We start from the raw sequence: 18655 nt of genomic DNA, 5'->3' as shown, positions 1-18655 counted from the left end.
CGGGACCATCGCCAGCTCCAGCCTTGAAAATCTCCAAGGACAGAGATTCCATGACCTCTCTGGGTGCCCATCAGGTCCTGCACTACCCTCCTAGCGCAAGATATTTTCCTAATGCCCAATCTGAATCTGTCAAGTTACAGCTTGTGGCCATTGCCCCATATTATATCATCTATGATATAGAAGATATATATATATCATCTATGATATAGAAGAGTTTGGCTCCATAGTCTTTTCAACTCCCTGTAAAGTAATTGTAGTCAATTGTTGGGCTTGGCCCTCAGCTGCTTCTTCACCAGATTAAAGGAGCCCACCTCTCTCAGTCACTCCCCACAAGCCCCTGACTATCTTGGCAGGCCTCCAACAGAGCCTGTCCAGTTTCTCCATATCTCTCTTGAACTGGGGGTGTCCTACAACAAGACACAGTATTCCCAGTAAAGCCTCACCACTGTTGTTTAGGGAAGGTAATAATTTTGCTTAAGAATGACAGTTTTCTTCTTTCACATGACCTCCTCAATCTTTTAGTTTCTCAAAACGTCCAAGACATGTTTCTTACTGTGACAGGGATGGTTGGAAACACAAGGATCACACTTGCCCTTATCTAACTTGAAGAAATGCAACCTTCTCCAGTAGCTGCAGTTTCCTCATCTTTGAGCCATAAGCACAAGCTTTATGGTCTGCTGCAAGGGGCAATCTGCTACTGTACAACAAAGCCTTAGAGGCAATACATGTTTCCAGGCAGTGATATAAATGACAGCGCAGAGGCAACATCCTCTAATTTCTACACTGCAGACATTTTTTGTTAAACTTCACTTTTGGATTTCTTCTGTTTACACACTTGAGGTTTAATGCCCATCTCAGGACATGTTGCCATTTCCGCCCTTTAGCAGAAATCACCTTTAACTGTTTTTACTGCAAGGGTTCTGGGTGGCGTTTCTATGGCTGTAGGGCCTGACACCATGGCAAGGAGAAGTTCTGCCCTGAGCTATCTACAAGCCAGTTACACTTCTTGCCTAAGACACAGCAGCCTCTGCAGAAGCAACCTTAAGCTGCAGCTTCACATCAGCTCTGGCATTGTAAAGCCACTCCTTCAGGGCAGAATAGAAATGAAGAATGCAAGATGCACTGACTGTTTACTGGACTTGCCCGTCTGTCCTGTACAGTAAGTTCAAGCACATCCCGTTCAGGTCTTCTCGCATGTCAAGGCTGCAGCACTGTATGCACTGTGGCAGTAAGCTGCTTACAAAAACAGTCTAAAAATGAAGCAGCCCAGACATCACAAAGGGTTTGTATTCCAAGCATATCCTCCCACTCCCACCAACTTGTTTTCCACAAACACAACTATTTACTGCATTTGTGCTATGATGCTGGAGGCTGACATTTCTCTGCAAATCCTTTGCTAAGACAAGAGCAGCGAGTAGCAGAATCCCAACAGTCTTTCCAGACTGCCCTAGGCTCCCAGTCTGAAAGCACTGCATACTTCAGAAGAAAGTATTAAATACTGCTTGCACATCTAAGTTGTGAAACATGCCACAGAGACTGGAACACCTCTTTCCAAAAGCTCCTCTGGTGCCTCACATACATAGGTGCATTCCTTGCCATTTTCATCCTAGGTAGTCAACTGCAGAACCTGCTCTTATAAGGGTCTCATTCAGTGCTCCTTGCCCAAGTCACATACCATCTGTGTATTCCTCGGAGGAAGTGAGTGATAAAAGGCTCTGTATGTCACTGCTTTCTGAATCTTGGACGTCCTTGTGTACAGGTCTACTGCTAGCCATGCCAGCTACCCAGGAAGAGGTAGCAGCCTGATGCACAAGAACAGTTTCAGAGCGCTGAGAGCCACTGGCTTCACACAGTCCAGAATGTCCGGGGGCTTCATCTTCTCTTTCAAAGCTATTGCGAGCCCCTTGGTCCTGCTGCTGCATCTCTCTGGCTCCATTCTGCCCAGCTCCCTCCGAGAGCACGATCTGCACTCGGGAGTCCGAGGGTGGAATGCAGTTCCCTGTGCTGCCATACACCGCTTCTTCATAGGATGGCAAGGCCACTTGGACACCATCCACCATGATAGAGACCTGATCGCCAGACACACCTTGGTCTCGCCTCAAAAAAAGAAAAAACGGGGGGGGGGGGAACACAACAAAAAACAAGTTGAGCATTTTCTTTTTTTTTATATATATATTACTGAGAACTCCAGTAATCTCCCACAGCAGAACTCTAATGCTCACCATTGACTTATTTAGGGGAGAACAGACAGAAACATGAATGGTGGTTTAATGAGGTCAAGCAAGCACAGCCTTGCAGCCCTACTGTGAATTGCCATAAACATGAGCAGGGGCTGTAATTCACAGTGCCCGATGGATTTAGCAGCAAGAGCTGAAAAGGTTACAATGCTTCCCACTTCACCTGCCTCCATAGCTAAATCTGACAAAGATCATGACTCAGAGCCCTCTGCTGTCACAGCCAGCAGATAAAAAGAGCTCTGACCACCGCCGATTTCAGCTTGTTACACTCCTATATTCTGCAACACCCAGCGCTGCCTGTTCTGCCACCTTTGCTGCTGGCAAGAAAACCTCTGGTGGGGCAGACAGCTCTTAAACTGGCACAGTGTGAATCACCTAGGCTCATGAGTCAGAGTCCTGAGATTGTGAGATTGAATTTTTCTTTTCCAGTGGTTTGGACTTCTTCAGAAAAGGGCAGACTGAAGGATCCCACCTCTCAACCTCCCTGCTGCTGGACAACCACGCCTTTACTCTTATTTAAAGAGTACTAGTAGCTGGTTCAGAAGAGAGAGTCCACAGTGACTTTGTTGACCTCAGCTGGCAGCAGTGTTACGGCTGAGTCCCTCCTCTCATCCACAAACCGAGGCCAGGAGGGTTCTCCTCCCACTGCAGGGAACAATGGCAGATTTGCATGTGCATCTAATCAGCAGTACTGTCGGAATTAGTGTCCATTGGATCTTGCAAACAGACTGCGGGAGATGCACATACATACCCAGACACATACTTCGGTAGCTATCCAAGGCTAGAAGAGGCAGGAGACTGATCTATAGCCAGGCTAGTAGGGATCATAACTTTTCACATTCAATGCCAAGGAAAAAGAGCAAGGAAACCACTCATCAGATGGCATGCTAGAAAGGGGACTACAGCTGGGTATCACAGACCACCATTTCAGACTACTGCTGCACCATGGGGCACAGGTGCCACTGAGGTGATTAAAACAGGAGCAGGGAAGCAAGGAGTTAAGTTGCTCCAAAATGAAGGCCTAAACCAAAAACCTTAATGGGTTTCTGCTGCAAAGAAACAGGATGCCTCTGAGCCCCTCCAAACCGTAGCTACACTTACCTGCTATGATGGAATGACTTTAGCTTTGGCTGCAGCAAAACAAACAGCACAACTAAGAGCAGAATCAGGGCGACGGAGCTTGCTGTGGAGGCTACTATGGATAGCGTGGGTACTCCAATTGTTGGAGGAGAATCCTTTTCTACAAAACCAAGAGGAACACAAGGTAAAATGATCCACTCCTTTAAATGACTGCCACAGGGGAGGGAAAACACACTGCCTGCTCTCAGGAGTTACACTTGGGCGCACATGTGAGGAGCCCAAGTTTCCTATACAGTCAAGGCACACCAGCTACGTTGTATAGAGGACAGTTCAGAGCTCAAGCTGACACCTCTCCATCAGCTGTAAAGGGAACCTAAAACATGCACATACAAGGGTCCTTCGGAAAAACACAAGGCAAACAGAAAAGCAGTGCAAGCAGGCCACAGGAACTGATAGATGGTGGAAAGGGTCATGTTATATACAGCTCTGGCTGAGCAAAAGCTAAAAAATGTCCTGATGTCACCAGCAAGGCCAATAATTGCCTAGCACAATAAGCAGGATATTTTAGGCCAGACAATAGGAAAAGTTCCAAATAACGTGTTTTCTTGACTAATGGAACAGCCTCTCAAAGGAAGGGGTGGAAGTCACCTGGCTGGGTATATTTAAGACATAGCAAGTACTCAGTTTCTCTCTCACACAAAGATGTGCCAGGGAGCAGAGAGGGAACGCAGATGTTGCTTCAGAATGCTGAGTTTTCAGTGTTAGATATATGTGCCCTGTTCACACTACTCCTTCCTACCCTTCCTCAGCTGTGCTGTGTGACTGTACAGGAACCAATTTGGCTTTTAAAGATCCCTTGCAAGACAGGAATAAAGTGGGAGTGGAGAGAGAATGGCCTGGAGCTGGTACTGCTGAGCACTGCATATCATGCCTAGAATGCTACACTAGTCCTTTCACCTCCCTAAAGCAAGTAACTGTCTGTATGTGTGTTGCCTCTGTCCCTAATTGATGTCTTTGGTAGAGATCTGAAAAACCTCACCTCCCCATAGGCAAATACTGTCGTGCATTTCACATTCAGGACATTCCCATATACGCAATTCCTTAATTCCTGTTTGCTACATTCAACACGTTCTTCGGAAGCACAGGTCTCAAACTGCAGGGGGAATGCAGGACACACATGCAGGTAGGGATGAGGGGAAGAAGAGCATGCAAACAGAAGAAAAAGCCAGAGGACCACTGTTTTTAAGCCTACAGCCTGAAATCTAGGCCCAAAAGGGCATGTAAGCTAGAAAGCCAGTTTGCACTTTCTGCATCTTCTCTTGGGGTCAGACCTACTGGTTTAGTTGTTTTGAACTGGTTTTCCTGAAATTTTTCAGAAGTAGCTTGACCTTTCCCCAGGGGGCGGTGGGGGAAGTTTGGTACATTTTTCCTTATGCCAGATAGGGTTGAGTAAGGATTTCCATTTTCAGCATTCCTTAGGGCACTTCAAGTATGCTGACAGGGAAGAGGGTAGGCAAATATGGGTGCTCCATTTTCAGCATCAGCACACGATGCTGTAAAACTGCTCACTAGCCAGGGTACACCCCAGCACATTCACCATCTCATATTCCAAGAAGATCCTCACTAACTCATACAATAAACTGTCAAAAGGCTATGGGACTGACAGGCTCAGAGCTACACAAAACATCTGGCAACTGCTAGGGATTTCATTTACTCTATATGGAGCAAGTGGGCTCTTACCCATTACCAATCACCTTAAGACTTACTGCCTTTCTCTCTACAGTCTCTCCCCTCCTCCTCCTCTTAGCCCTGTGAAAGAGACCTGCTAGTTAAACCTCTGCTGTCTCTGACCCTAACCAGTCATTTCAAAGCCTGTGCTGTGAAAGCAATGGCTTTTTCACTGGGTCAGACTTTTGAGGCCCCATATTTTTGATAAGACCACTGACCCTTCAGTATGCTAAAGGAATCTAAGGGATTTCTGCTCCTCACAACGCAATCCCTTCAGCTCTGATGTAGACCAAGTGCCACTATGCAGGAATGACACCCAGGGAACACTATCTGCAACAGCACAGCTTTGTTCTCCAGCCTGGGTGCAGCAAGGGGAAGGGGGACCACTGTAGAAAGGAAGCTTATGCTGAATTTGAAAAGTCTCTTCAGGATCTAGCTGCTGCCAGGTAAACTCCCAGTTCCCTTCCTTATACGTCATAGGAAGGGGCTATTGGAGTGGCTGTGACAGAGACGCTGAGAAGACAGTGTCTTTGGGACAGGACAGGATGTTCCAGAGATCACAGGTATGCAGTGAGCTCCATAAAGAGCTACAATAAGGTGCTTTTCTGTTTCCTTCTGATTAAGCTAATACATTTAGCTTTATGGATTTCGAGACTTAATTCAGAGTGTACATCTTGCTGACTTAGGATGACTGAGCAGTAAGACTCTATTAACAAGCCAAACCTGAAGATGGGAGGGAGTTCCCCCTTTATCCAGTATGCATGCTTTTAAAACCAGAAGGGCCATAGGCAAACTAAGAGCTGTATGATGAACATTCTCCTGCAAACCTTCTTGCTTTCCTGCTTTGATGGAGGAATTCCTGTTCAGCTGGGAGAGACCCACAAAACAAAAAGCTGTCCATGTCCATTTGGAGAGAAGCAGAAATAATTTGTCAGTAATGTCGTTTCCTTCCAGTACAGTGAAATGCAGCACCATTGAGCTCCTTGCTACAGGAGGCCAACAGTTACTTAATCGGTTTGCAAGGAAGATCGCCTCTACATACTCGCACACACGTGCACGTGTGGACAGACGGGTACACCACTGAGGGGGATGTACTGTCAAACCCGTGAGGAGCAAAACCAGACAGCATGGAAAATGCTTCAGTTAGGGCCTCCCTCATTTCTGGGATGACAGCTGTCAAAATAAGAGGCTCCACATAAGTAACAAGTCGCCTCCTTTAAACTCTCTTCCATGGGTTGTCTCCTTGCATGAGGGACTCTGAGCCTGCATCTGATGGGCTATTATGGAAGATATCTTTTTAATTAAGAGCTGTGTTTGTGAGCCACATTTATGAAATTGCTGGAGCAACGAGAGGTAGCTGTATGGATTTCCTCAGCATCACACTGACTCAATGTTTAAGGATAATCTGAAAAGCCAATGCAAGGGCAATTCTGACTATCTCACCGGAGTCAGGGAGCACTCACCTGGGCTGAGCCTGCAGCTGACTTCCATGGCTGGGTTCCACTCTCCATTCTTGCAGGTCAAGTATTTATAATCTCCTTTCAGCATGTAGCCTTCGACGCACAGATACTCTATGACACTGCCTGAAGTCAGAGGGTTGTTGCAGGGGCTAGGGTGGCATTTATAGCCTCCATTCTCAGGCTGTGGTGGCTGGGGACAATCTGGAAAAAAGAGAAAGCATCATGGACATTATCTCAGAGGAAGGTGTCTGTTGCACAATAGATACGGCACATAGGCAGACTTCCACCTACGAACACCCACTAAATTAAGAAACTACCAAAACCGAGAATAAAGACTGTTACACAACAGCAGAGAACGCTGCTTAGTTTCACCTCTGATATGTCTTCTGTGATTGCTAAACACTGCTTGTTATGCCAGTAGTACAATCTAGTTGGCAGGCGTCAAACTGGTGACATTTTTGAACAGTGACACAGAGATTCCACATGAGAGAGGCCCAGAAAATCCTTGGTGCTATCTTTTCCCCACAGCTGTTTCACTAGAGACTGGGGGGAACCTAACAACCCGGCTTTCCTATTAGCTTGATATGGAAAAAGCACGAGACCTCCTACTGAAACAAATGAAGAATGCTAACACCCTACTGTACTATGGGTACAATGTCAAGGTACAGAGCTGCCCCATAAGGCACCCTGGAAGCCTGTATGAGCACGCCAATTTTAGCTATTTTACATAGATATGCCACCAACAGTATGGGGAACAGAGCTTTGCTGCAGTAGGGCCAAGTATTCTAGCCTATTTTTAAAAAGGAATTAGTTATATTACAAAGACATTTCTAATAAACCCTCTGTTTACCTATGTGAAGTCTGGAGCGCTGAAAGCACTTTACATTTCTTCTTGCATCTCCCCTATCTTGACTAATGGGTATAGACATAGCATGTGCCAGAAATTTTCAGTGGCCATTCAAATAAAAACAACAAACCACGAACAAGGAAACTGCGCTGAAAACACGGTATTTGTATTGCTTAGAATTTCCTCTCCTCTGGCAGGTCACAGTGACCCTTCAGAACAGCCCCAACACCCCCCACTGACTCCATGTATCTGCCTGGCTGAAAGGGAGAGAAATACAGATTTTTCCCTTTAAATCCACATCAGCTTCCCAAACTTCACAAAATAAAATACATCAAAGATCCCTCTTGAGATATTTTGAGGCATGGAACACCATCAGACCCACCCACCCTATTCAATCACAGGATGGTGATCCAGGCCTGCCCTTAAACCCTGCAGCACGCATTCCCACATTCCGCCTCTAAGTGTCCCACTTACTGCAGGAGAAAGAGCGAGAAACAGCTGGGCAAAGTTCAGGTAACTGGATTTTGGGCAAGATTTAAGAAGCCAAAGAAAACTTCAGAGATTCATTCCACTGCGGAAAAACTTGCTACGTTGCTGCAGTGCAAGTGACCCTTGAACCTAATCACATCTGTGAATGCATCATAGGTAGTGCCTTGTAAATGCCAGTAAACCCCGAGGTGAAGTGCTGAGCGAAGCCAAAAACTCCCTGGTATGAGTTCTGCCAGCTTTATAACTGCAATTCAATTTACCTCTTGAGAGAAAAATGTTAACTGGGTCTAAGCAGCAGCTTTTCAAGAAGAGTTTGTTCTTGAGGAGATTTATTCTTAAATAAGCTTCAGAGAAGCCACTGTTCTGTGCCTCATGAGTATTAACTGTTGCCTCTTCTGTGTTTATTTTTCCTTTCTGCAATAATTTCCCATTTTGGAACCAATGTTTTAACCCTTCGCCTTATGAGGCTAAAACTTGCTTTCACTTTAAGCCTGCCCAACACTTAGGGTCAGCTGGGATCAGCTGAACTGACAGATTCGTGGCACATTTCACATTCAGGCACACAGACAAATGCACTGCTTCATCTGCAGCCCAGGAGAGGGGTTTCTTGCTAAATTGCAAGGACCCATTTAAGCGCCAGAGATATTCTCAGAAGTTTAACACATACCTCTCTAGGCAATAGTAGAGAGCTGTGGGGAAAAGCTACTGTTGTCACAGTAGATGCCAAAACTCAGGAGCGGAAAGGACAACTTCCCTACACCTTTTTATGCCACAGCATTTTTCTGCTAACTGATGGCAGCAAACAGAGCTCGTTCCCCCGGTTCCCCCTTCTCCTAAGCCATACCCATGTATGGCCATTGCACCAAGAGCCCTTTTGGAGCAGGCAGCAGCTCACTGTTCAGTTCCCCTTCTATCGTGAAGTGCCACCTACACTAATAAGGATTGAGTTATGTACAAAATCAGCCAGCCAACAAGAAACAAGCACTCATTTACATTGCAGTAGTGCTCTCAAAGGCTTGGAAATACCACCGCATCAGTCACCTATAGAACCCTGACTTGGCCTCCTCGCGCAAGGGCTTCAGGAGGAGATGTGCAGCTACGCAACTGCAGATTGGTTTCCTTCTCACCTCCGCAGGCCACTTGGCACACAAAAGGAGAGAAGCAGCTTGATAAGTGTGTTCAGTCAGTTGTCCTTGACCTGTCCTCTTCACACAGGGAAGAGATTGCAGAACTAGTCACATCCCTTTTTTCCCCCCCCACCTCCTTAGGTCATTTGTCATGACAGCATCCAAAGGTGTCACAAGTATTTTAAAATGTCACCCTCACTGTTATCAAAGAACACTGCTTATGTGCTAGAGAAATAGATAAAAAGAGATTTGGATCAGGCAGCCAGAACATCAACACCCTCCACCCTGAAGTTGACTGAGCATCTCTGGGCAACCCCAGCTGCCCCGGAAGACCACCTGAACCGTCCTTTGCAAGGCACCCTCAGGGGAACAGAGCATCTCAGAGCCTGCACCTTTGGAGAGGGCTACTAGACAGTGCTGATGGCTTTAAAGATTGCTGGAGGTGGCCCAGGCAAGGGTAAGATGATGGACTGGTGGTGCCTGAAAAAAACGAGGAAGTCAAACACCTCTGCTCCCTGCTGGACCAACTCCCACTCCCTGGCATCTCTGACAGAGCTCAGCACCTCTGCAAACCAGGGCTCAGCCCAGCATAACACAGGCACCCTGAAAGCTTGGGACAGACAATGCAGCTTTCCACTACAACAACCCATTCCTAAGTTTTCAGCACCCTCAGCTTTCACACGCTCCATAATGGGTTTCTTCAATTGCCTCTATATGTGTGCTCTAAACTGGGGCTAACAGAAGAAAAGGTAGAGTCTGATTCTGCACAACCCTTTATCTCACCTAACAGCAGCAAGGCTTACGCCCCGAGTTTGCAGCACTGGTATACTCACGACAATACAGAACCAGGCAGAGCAGCCCATTTACCACTTTTGACAGAACAAACCACTGACACACCAGGGGTGAAAAGACCTGGGTGCCAACTGCTGCCAGAATGCATGTCTTATGCAGCCTGCTCCTGGCCATGCTTTGCAGCCAGAAGGTACAGACGGATGGGAATAGCTGCCTGCGTGAAATGTTTATTAGCACTCCAGAGCATGGCTGTGCCCTGACGGTTCAGTACTGGGTTTGGGAGCAGGGAGCAGCCTGACCCAGCTCTCCTTCCAGCTCACACCTCCCTAGAGGGCTGCTTGCCTTTAACCCTCAGCAGTGTTCGCATGCTGCTGTGTGGCCCAGCCCCAGGCTAAGAGCATTGCTGTTTGGATATTACTTTGGCACACTGATGCTTTCTGAGGCCGTGAACTAAACCATGGAGGAGGGTTTTTCAGTATTTCAGCCCCAATTAAAAGCTGGGCAGATTTCAAGGGACACAGCAAAACCGTGACCCCCAGATTTACTCCTTCCAAGTTTCAAAGGTGTGTGGCAGATAGTGAACACACTGAAGCTTCCCAAAAGGTTATAAAAATTTCTTTAAATTTGTGGGACGCTTTAAGTACATATATTGTAACAATCCAATCCCTTCCCAATAGTATCAGCCTAAACTCACAGTGGCACTGGTTATATTTGAAATACAAAGAAACATGCAGGAATTTCATCAACTCCCTCCCTGAAACACATGTTCTTGGAAGTATCCCAGAGCTTATGAGACATCTTAAAACAAATGTTGACGCCAGGCAGGGAAGAGAAAGAGAGCCAAATTACAGAAGTTATCAACTTCCTAGGGGGTTACCGACAGCCCAGGCTTGCAAAGCTAATCCCAGCGTCTTGATTCATCAAGCTTTAAGGATGCACAGAAACAGTGGTTTTGAACATTGCGGCACTGTGTGCGAAGGGGGCAGAGCTCTACTCCCAAAGGCCCTGTTTTTAAGAGGTACTGAAGTTTATGACATCTCCTGAGAGAGCTGGTTCTCTGCCAGCATACACTGCTGGAAAACAGGAAAGAGATAACAACTGACAAGAAGTCTGAACAATTTGAACATCACTGAACTCTGTTCAGAGGTAAAGAAACTGTCATTTCCAGATTGACAGGCAGAAATAAAGGTTTGCACTGGAGTTTCTGCAAATGCCATTCCAAAATACTAAGCATTTAATATACAGACCATTTTTTATACACAAATGAAAAAATACTAAGGCAGTATGCAACTCTACCCAGCTTCCCATCAAATCATCTGTAAGCACTGTATTTTTCCGTGTCTAGGTCACTGTCCTCCTTCAAGAAAGGTTAACTGCTCTGATATTCTTTGAATAGCTGTTATCAACTTGACAATAAGCAGCACAACACTAAAGGAACCTCTTTTTTATTGCAACCACAGTGTCATCACATTGTACCTTCACTGGCTCCCTTTCCCATGGCTCTGCTAGTAGCAGCAAGCTCTACCTGCTTTCTCTTCTACCAAATTCACGGACAGCTGTGAGGGGTTGGAATATGGCTTCTTTTAGAGACAGTAAGAGATGTCAGTTGACTAAACTCATTAACCTGATCACCAAAGGATGAAATGGATCTTCCATGTGCTGGCTGAGCTGAAGCTGAGCCGTAGTCCTGAACACCAACCTGATGCAGAGCTACAAAGCATTTCTAACATAATGTAAAAACCACAGGAGCACAGCTGAGCCTTGATTTCTGTGAGTGAAATTCACAGACACACAAAAGATTTCCAAAGCCCAAGCAGGATGAACCTGTTGTGGCAAGGATCAAGTACAATACACTGTACTTAGACATACAATGTAAGATTAAAACATACTTCAATCTGACTGGATAATTGACACAGAGTTATAAAAGGTCCCCATTACTGACCTTCTTTGCACAGACACAACACTGTACAAGAGGTGACCGAAAGGCACCTCTCTACAGTCTTGTTCACTTGGCATTGCACATTTCTTTTCTCAACTAGTAAGACTCCCAGATCCCAGCAGAGGTCTTGCACCCCTTTTTCTGCACCGAGCACCTGAGCTGTATTTCAGTCAGTCACCTCTTTTGCTGAGCAGTCTGACCACACAGAGATAAAAAACAAATCCTCCCTAACTGAATGCATTCTTATAAGAAAAAACCCGAGAACAAGACAACTACTAATCATCATCTGCTAGAGCGCGTAACTGTAGGTTTGTAACTGAGAGAGAACAAACCATTGCATTGCTCACCTTACGTGGGTGGACAGATGGATGTAACATTGCTTAACAAAGGGATGTTTTGCACTGAACATCCAGTAACATTTCTTCTACTTCTTCACAGCAAGGCACAAAGGTCACTAAAGCTAGGATGGGAACAGCTTTGACCAATTAAATTTGCTGTTTATATGAGTCAGGCCCAAATCCCAGCAACTTTAAGAGGAAGCTGGACTGAGCCTCAGGTAAATTCCTCACTGACTACACAAGTGCTCTAGCATGTTTGACCATCCTCAGAACAGCATCAGAGGAATCTTACATGTCAGGGCTGAAGCATTTTGGAAGCAATTTCAGTAGACAACGACTGCTCCGCTGGATCCCCTGAACACGTGCCCTGTTCGGGTATGTTAACACCTCCCGGCCTTTCAGACATACCACAACTTTTGTGGGATGTGAAGACTGGAAATGGAAGATCTAAGTTCAGTACTTCTCTTTCCTCATCTACAAAATTTACTCCATTTAACCGATATTATCAAGACTCACAGAGGAAAAACATCCTACGAACAAAAAACACCCTCCTGATCTAAGATGATGAACATTCGCCTGGCTAGTCTGGTTAAACCTGTCATGATTGTCTCACACCACCATGTCCTGCCTGGTGAACAAACATCTCTGTGAAGCACAACACATAAGCACCCAGTTAAATTGTCCCAGTACTACAGGACATACTATTTCCTTCATGCTGTTCCCTCTGAAGCCTCATCCTAACTTTCTTGCGCTACCTTGACTCCCCTCTAGTAGGATTTTTGTGGAGCAGCTTTAAAAAAGGTTGTCTTGCCTTAAAGCATATCTTTTTGTCTCTTTTCATTTCTCTTTGTCATACAGGAAGGTTCCCTCCTGGTCACAGTCACTGCTTTTGCCTATTCAATCTCTTCCAAGTTGTGCTCCAGCACATTCCACAGTGGCAAGGAGCACTTCCCTGTCCAAGTCTCTGGTTCTCCAAGACACCACCACCTTTATTCTCCCAGCCAGGACTTGCCACTAACAACATTAAATATTATATTTATAATAATAATAATAATAAAGAAATAGCACATCTAGAAAAGCATCAAAAATAAACACAAGATATCCCCATCTTCCAGCTACTTGTCCCTACTATGGAGGCCTCTCATTTTCAACTAATAATAATTTGTGTGTATTATCACTTCAGTACAACAGAAGGAACTGCCAAAAGCTATTGCTGACGTCTGGCAAGGACCTTCAAAAAGCCCCCAAGTCTCTAAGGCACCCTTGAGAGTAATCCTCCCTCTCTACTCCCCTCTTCAGCCTGGGTCCTGCCACAGCTAAACGGGTGGTCTGAAACACCAGCTGCATCCAAAGCCTTCTCCAGACACTGTGCATTTTCAGCATCTCAGACCTGAGGTTCAGGTTTAATTAACACCATGCTGAAAACAACAGAGCCAGGTTCACCATTTCTCTCCAGGTAGTGCCCCGAATAAGCTTGCAGCCATTGGGGTTTTTTTCCCCAGTTGCTCTATTTGCTTATACACAGGGCTTCATCTTTTTTTACACAATGCTTTTTCACAATGAAAATGTGACAGCCTGACACAGCCAGCTAGACAGAGAGCTAGAAGTGCAAGTCAGAGACCAGCAATAATGCTCACTTTGGCTTCTAGGGGATCTGACAATTTTAGCAGAGTGTTTCCCATGGATCTCACTCAGGGGTGACGCCTTAGGAAGCAACTGAATGAATCTGCTAGCAAGAGCTCTGCCCATATTTGCTAATGGGAGAAGAGACATTGTTTTCTCTCTTTGCAGAGTTTCGGTTCTTGCCAGCAAGGCACTACCTGACCTCTCCACTAATCTCCTGGTTGTTTAGTAAGCCAATAAGGAAACAATTTACCCCTCCCTTAGCCCAGTTCTTGGATCTCTTCTATTTATTGGCTAGACTCCCAACCTCTGTCACCGGTACTCAGAGAAGCATGAATGTGACCCAACCAGATAATAGTGTCACTACTGTCCTTAGCCACAGCAGCAGGGTAACCAGCCAGAGTTGCCAAGCTCACTTAGCACCTTCTTGAGCAACAACAAAGGCAACACATCAGCCTGCCCATGCCTGCAGACAGACTACAGTGCCTCAGCTTACACCTTACAGAACACTGTCCAAATTTTCATGCAAGTAAAAATTTTTGCTTCTTAAACTTAGCTTTTCCTCCTAAAGAAGTGGTTGTCTCAAACCCTCCCACATTTGCTAAGGCAGGACAGATCCCAGCATAGCATATGGTGAACTCAAACGCCACTATATACCTACTGAGAGAAAAAACTAGGAAAGCAGCACCAGAACTAAAGGCATGCTTACAACTGGCATACACACCATTTTCAACAGCAAGCACTTATTTTATAAACCCTTCCCAACAAGCAGACAAGAAATTCACTGTCAAAGTTAACTTCTTTTCTCATGAAAACTTCACCCTCTATGCCCTGAAGAGTCTAGGCTAAAGGTGGTTTGCTGCCTCGAGGAGAAAAAAAAACAACATACACACCTATTTGATTCAAAGAGTGTACAGCTACTTATCAGGCCCCTCTAACCCAAGCCTCGTGCTGCGTCGCTCTCTGGGGGAGCGGGGGAAGACCAGCACAGCTGCAGTAACACCATGACTGGAGAACAAAAAAGTTCCACAAGCTCCTGTTTGGGTCAGGATTTTTTCCTCTTAAACCAGGGCCTTCAGTCACACATAACAGGACTAGTGTTTGGCTCCCACAGTCTGCTGCAGGGAGGGAGATGATGGGGGGGAGAAGACCAGCCAGCTTTGCTTTCAGTGTGAAATCCAGACAGGCAACATCCTTGTTTTTCATCTCTTCCCTTGTGCACACAAACCAGCCCATAAACAGCAGAAGCCTCTCTTGGAAGCCCCTCCCTCAGCAGCAGTTTGGTTTTAGTAAGAAGCAAGTCTGTATCATGTCATACCATTTTTAGACTAGCTATGTCAGCTAAACACCATCTTTTACCAAAGCAAAACCACTTCCCAGGCAGCTGGTCTGCAGAGAAAAAGCACCTAGATAGGCTTTGATCAACAGTAGTGCCTCCTCCCCTCCCACATCTTCCTTCCTGTTGAGAAAGCAATGACAAGGGGATGCGCTTCAGTGGTAGATACAAAAGCAGTCACCTCCACACACATGCTGCAGCTAGTCAGAGTGCCAGCTCCATTTCTGAGTGCTAAATACCTTCAGGTTTCCAACCAGTGATGTTTGCCTGTATACACTCAAAAGCTTTCAGCACAGCAGCTTCCCACTATGCACCCTCTGCTCCTGCATTGTCCTCCCCAGTCCGAGCGTTTGGATTGATACCAATATCGGGCTAGGAAATGGCTCATCAAGTATGCCATAGATAAACGTCACTGCTTGTAACAGCAGGTCTGTGCTGAACACGAAGAGCCACATGCACACCCCAAGTGACCGGCATTTCTCTTGGTTGGCTGGCTCTGAGAAGCACAACAATGACCTGGTCCAGGAATCACATTTGAGATTCTACCCTCTCCCGACACCCAGCATCCTGGGGACATGTGGGGGGACATTTTTTAGCCCACATAATTAAATTCCAACACAAATGTCTCCTGCAGTCATTAGAAAGCCTTCTCCCTAGAGGACAGGTGGGTCCTTCCCAGTGGAGGTAAAGTATGCTCTGCTCCCCTTTCAGGTAGATTGAGGTGTTAGTGATTGGGTTTTTTTGCTTATTGCCCACACATCTGCTAACCTGTGTGTTTTAACTATACAAATACAGTAGCTACAGATACCACATCTGAAAAGGGACCCAGACTGAAGCTGTCCTCTGCCAGCTGGAAACAGTTGAGAAGTCAGTTTGTTTCTAGCCAGAGACAGCACTCACACCATAAAAGACAGATTACCAGATGCCCAGGTTTTCCACTGGTCTGTAATTTCTGGGGTGGAGATGGGGATTGGAACCAGGAGAACAGATTTTGAACCTTCTCCTTTTCAGCACTCCGGCTTTCTCTAGCACATGAGCAGATGGGTCATTTCCCAGAGGGACAAACCCGAGACAGCAGCTGCTGCCGGGGCCCAGTCACAGCAGCTGAGGCTAAAGGACCTCTTTATATTTTACTTATAGGAGGCAGAAGTCAATAAAAGGCCTCCATTGTGACTGCACACACTTCTTGCTGACCCTGCCCCTAAAATATTTTAAGCCTTCCTAAAAACACACCGCAAAACATAACCCTCTTTTGGGCTCTGTGTATTAAGCAGAGGCCAAAGTCCACTGAAAAATAAGCTCTCTGTCTTTACTGGCTCCAGATGCTGCTTACCCTGAAGTCAATGACAGAAGAGCAAACTGAGCAGGACTGGAGCCTTGTACAGGGAAATTACAGTTTCCCTAGCAAGGACATACACTGAAGAGGAGGCTTATTTTTCTTTATGTCATAATGTGGGTAAATGAGAAGAAACCAAAGCAAAGAGATTTGTATATATAATCATATAGCTGTGCATTTATGTAATTAGACACAAGCGCTTACACTGTGTACAGTAACAGGCACCCCTCAGAAAGCCATCCCATCCACACCAAAGCTGCCTTTTTATTTTCTTTTTTTTTTTTCCCCCCTTTTTTTTTTTTAGGGCAGGGGAAGAAAAAGGAAGAAAGAAAAGCCTCTAATTGCAGCCTTCCACCAACGCAGTCGCCATCTGGTAACTCAAGAGACACATGGAGCAGAATTATCTTAATTAACATGTTACAACAGTATTTAAAAAAACCTCTATGCTTATTAACACTCAGCTGTGATTAGCCAACCATGGAGGAAGCCTGCTACTGCAATATTAATTATGGGTCTTGTCTGTCTTTCTATTAGAAATATGATTTTTTTTTCCAGTGGCTTATCTCTCTCCTAAAAAGAAATCCATTAGCATCAAAACTTGCTCTAAAACACAAATTCTATTTACATTCTACAAGAGTCAAAATGTTTAGGCTATATGAAGCTGCCACTGGTACTTCTAGAGTGCTACAGACTGTCTTAATATAAAACATACCTTCCTCTGTTTGCCCCTTAGAAAGCTTTGCTTCAGTTAGACAACTCCCTCTCTCACTGAAATTTTAGCAGAAAAACAAATTTTATGCCTTTCAAGTTCCTTTCCCCCTCCAAAACAGGAGCACAGACTTTACTGTATGCTAGGCAGGGAAAACCAAGACACAAAATCCAGGGCTAACAAAAGAAAAACATCTGTGAAAGGAAGATTTCTGTGATGGAAAGCAGGAACCAAAACACAGCTTCACTCCAGCAGAAGATTTGCCTCCCTGTAAGAGTGCTACTCACTGACAACTGTATTATTTTCCCCATAATAGGCCCACCTGTAATGCGCTCCCCTCAGATACATTCCCAAATGATTCAGCCTGACAGGCTCCGAGACTAACACTGCCAAGTTTTTCAGACTTGGCTCTGCGTTACATTTGCATGGGGCCAGCTGCAGTGGGGCTCTCATCCACACCGGGCATTCTGGACAGCAGGATAACACCAAATCATAAGACAAAAACCTGGTGCTTTTAAACAAAGCCAGGATTGATAAATTAATTCCGGAAACATTAACGAGGAAGGGGAAACAAACTGGGAACAACTGCAGAAGGGCTTTTAAGATCTTCTGATAAAGCAATCTTATGGTTGCACACACACAAATAAATAAAAATTGCTGTTGGTGATGTATGTGGAAGCTCAAGCAGCTTGCTCAGGTCCAGTAAGGATAAAGAGCAGCTGACCAGTACTTTACAGCATTCATACTGCCAGGACAGTATAAATAATTTGCATCTGGGCTGTAGCTGGAGCCAGCAGTATAGCGGCTGCAGAACAGCCAGTTTAATATAGAAACCTGCTCTCCCTCATGGGCACAGCACAGCTTTCTAAGTGGCACATGTTTCATTTGCTTTTGTTTTCCAAGGCCGCTTCTGGCCTCCCAGTGCCTTCTTCCAGCCACTCCATAATTGCCTCCACATGTTTGGAGAAGGAAATTAAGCAAGTGCAGTAAAAACACTTTGTATAATCGCCAGGGTCCCCGATTCTGCTTTTGAAACCCAAACCCACTGTCATAAGTAGCACCCAGCTAGTTTTGTGGGTTTCCTTCCCCCTTCAGAAGTTTGATTAAGAAGGTCCCCCTAAGAAAGTTGCATATGGGTTTTAGTTTAAAATTCTGATTATTAAGAAATGTAAAGAGTCCAAAAGTCTTCGCTGCACTGGGCAGAGGCAGCTCGTGCTCATTAAGGGCCTGCCTCTCTCTCACCAACAGCTCATCCAATTCTAAATCTTACTTTATATTGCAACAAGAAGATTATTTTGACAATTCTTTGTTATCTTTTTTAATAATTTGATAATTCTTTCAAAAAAGGAACAGGCAGCTGTGCAGGAACTTACAGCACCTACTGTGCAGAGGCAGGTTAGTAGAAAAGGTATTAGCATGGCATTTGAACTCAAATAACATCCACTGTCCTCGATTACTGGTGCTAATTTTGAACTTCAACGTCACTCTTCACACAGCTTTGATTTCTCATCTTGTCCCTGCTCGCCTCTTTCCAGAAACCTACAAAACTAAAAATTGGTCTCAGTTCAGAGGTAACCTGCACATTTACCCTTCTGTTTCCTTGGCTATTCCTAG

At 45.3% G+C, this 18655-nt stretch overlaps 1 protein-coding gene across 2 annotated transcripts in view; it reads right to left on the bottom strand.

Annotated features, from left to right (window-relative positions):
• SUSD6 (sushi domain containing 6) overlaps positions 1-18655 on the bottom strand; it is an 87565-nt gene that overhangs the window by 6185 nt on the left and 62725 nt on the right. For both annotated transcript variants that reach the window (XM_059819522.1, XM_059819520.1), the window contains exons 5-7: positions 6509-6706; positions 3339-3477; positions 1676-2097 (exon numbers count right to left, since the gene is read on the bottom strand). In XM_059819522.1, coding sequence (XP_059675505.1) covers positions 1676-2097; positions 3339-3477; positions 6509-6706 — 759 coding nt within the window. The remainder of the gene's footprint in view (positions 1-1675; positions 2098-3338; positions 3478-6508; positions 6707-18655) is intronic.

Source organism: Gavia stellata, chromosome 7 (genome assembly GCF_030936135.1).
Source record: "Gavia stellata isolate bGavSte3 chromosome 7, bGavSte3.hap2, whole genome shotgun sequence".
Taxonomy (NCBI): domain Eukaryota; kingdom Metazoa; phylum Chordata; class Aves; order Gaviiformes; family Gaviidae; genus Gavia; species Gavia stellata.
The sequence above is the reverse complement of the archived record's forward strand: the minus strand, read 5'-3'. Positions and strand labels throughout refer to the sequence as shown.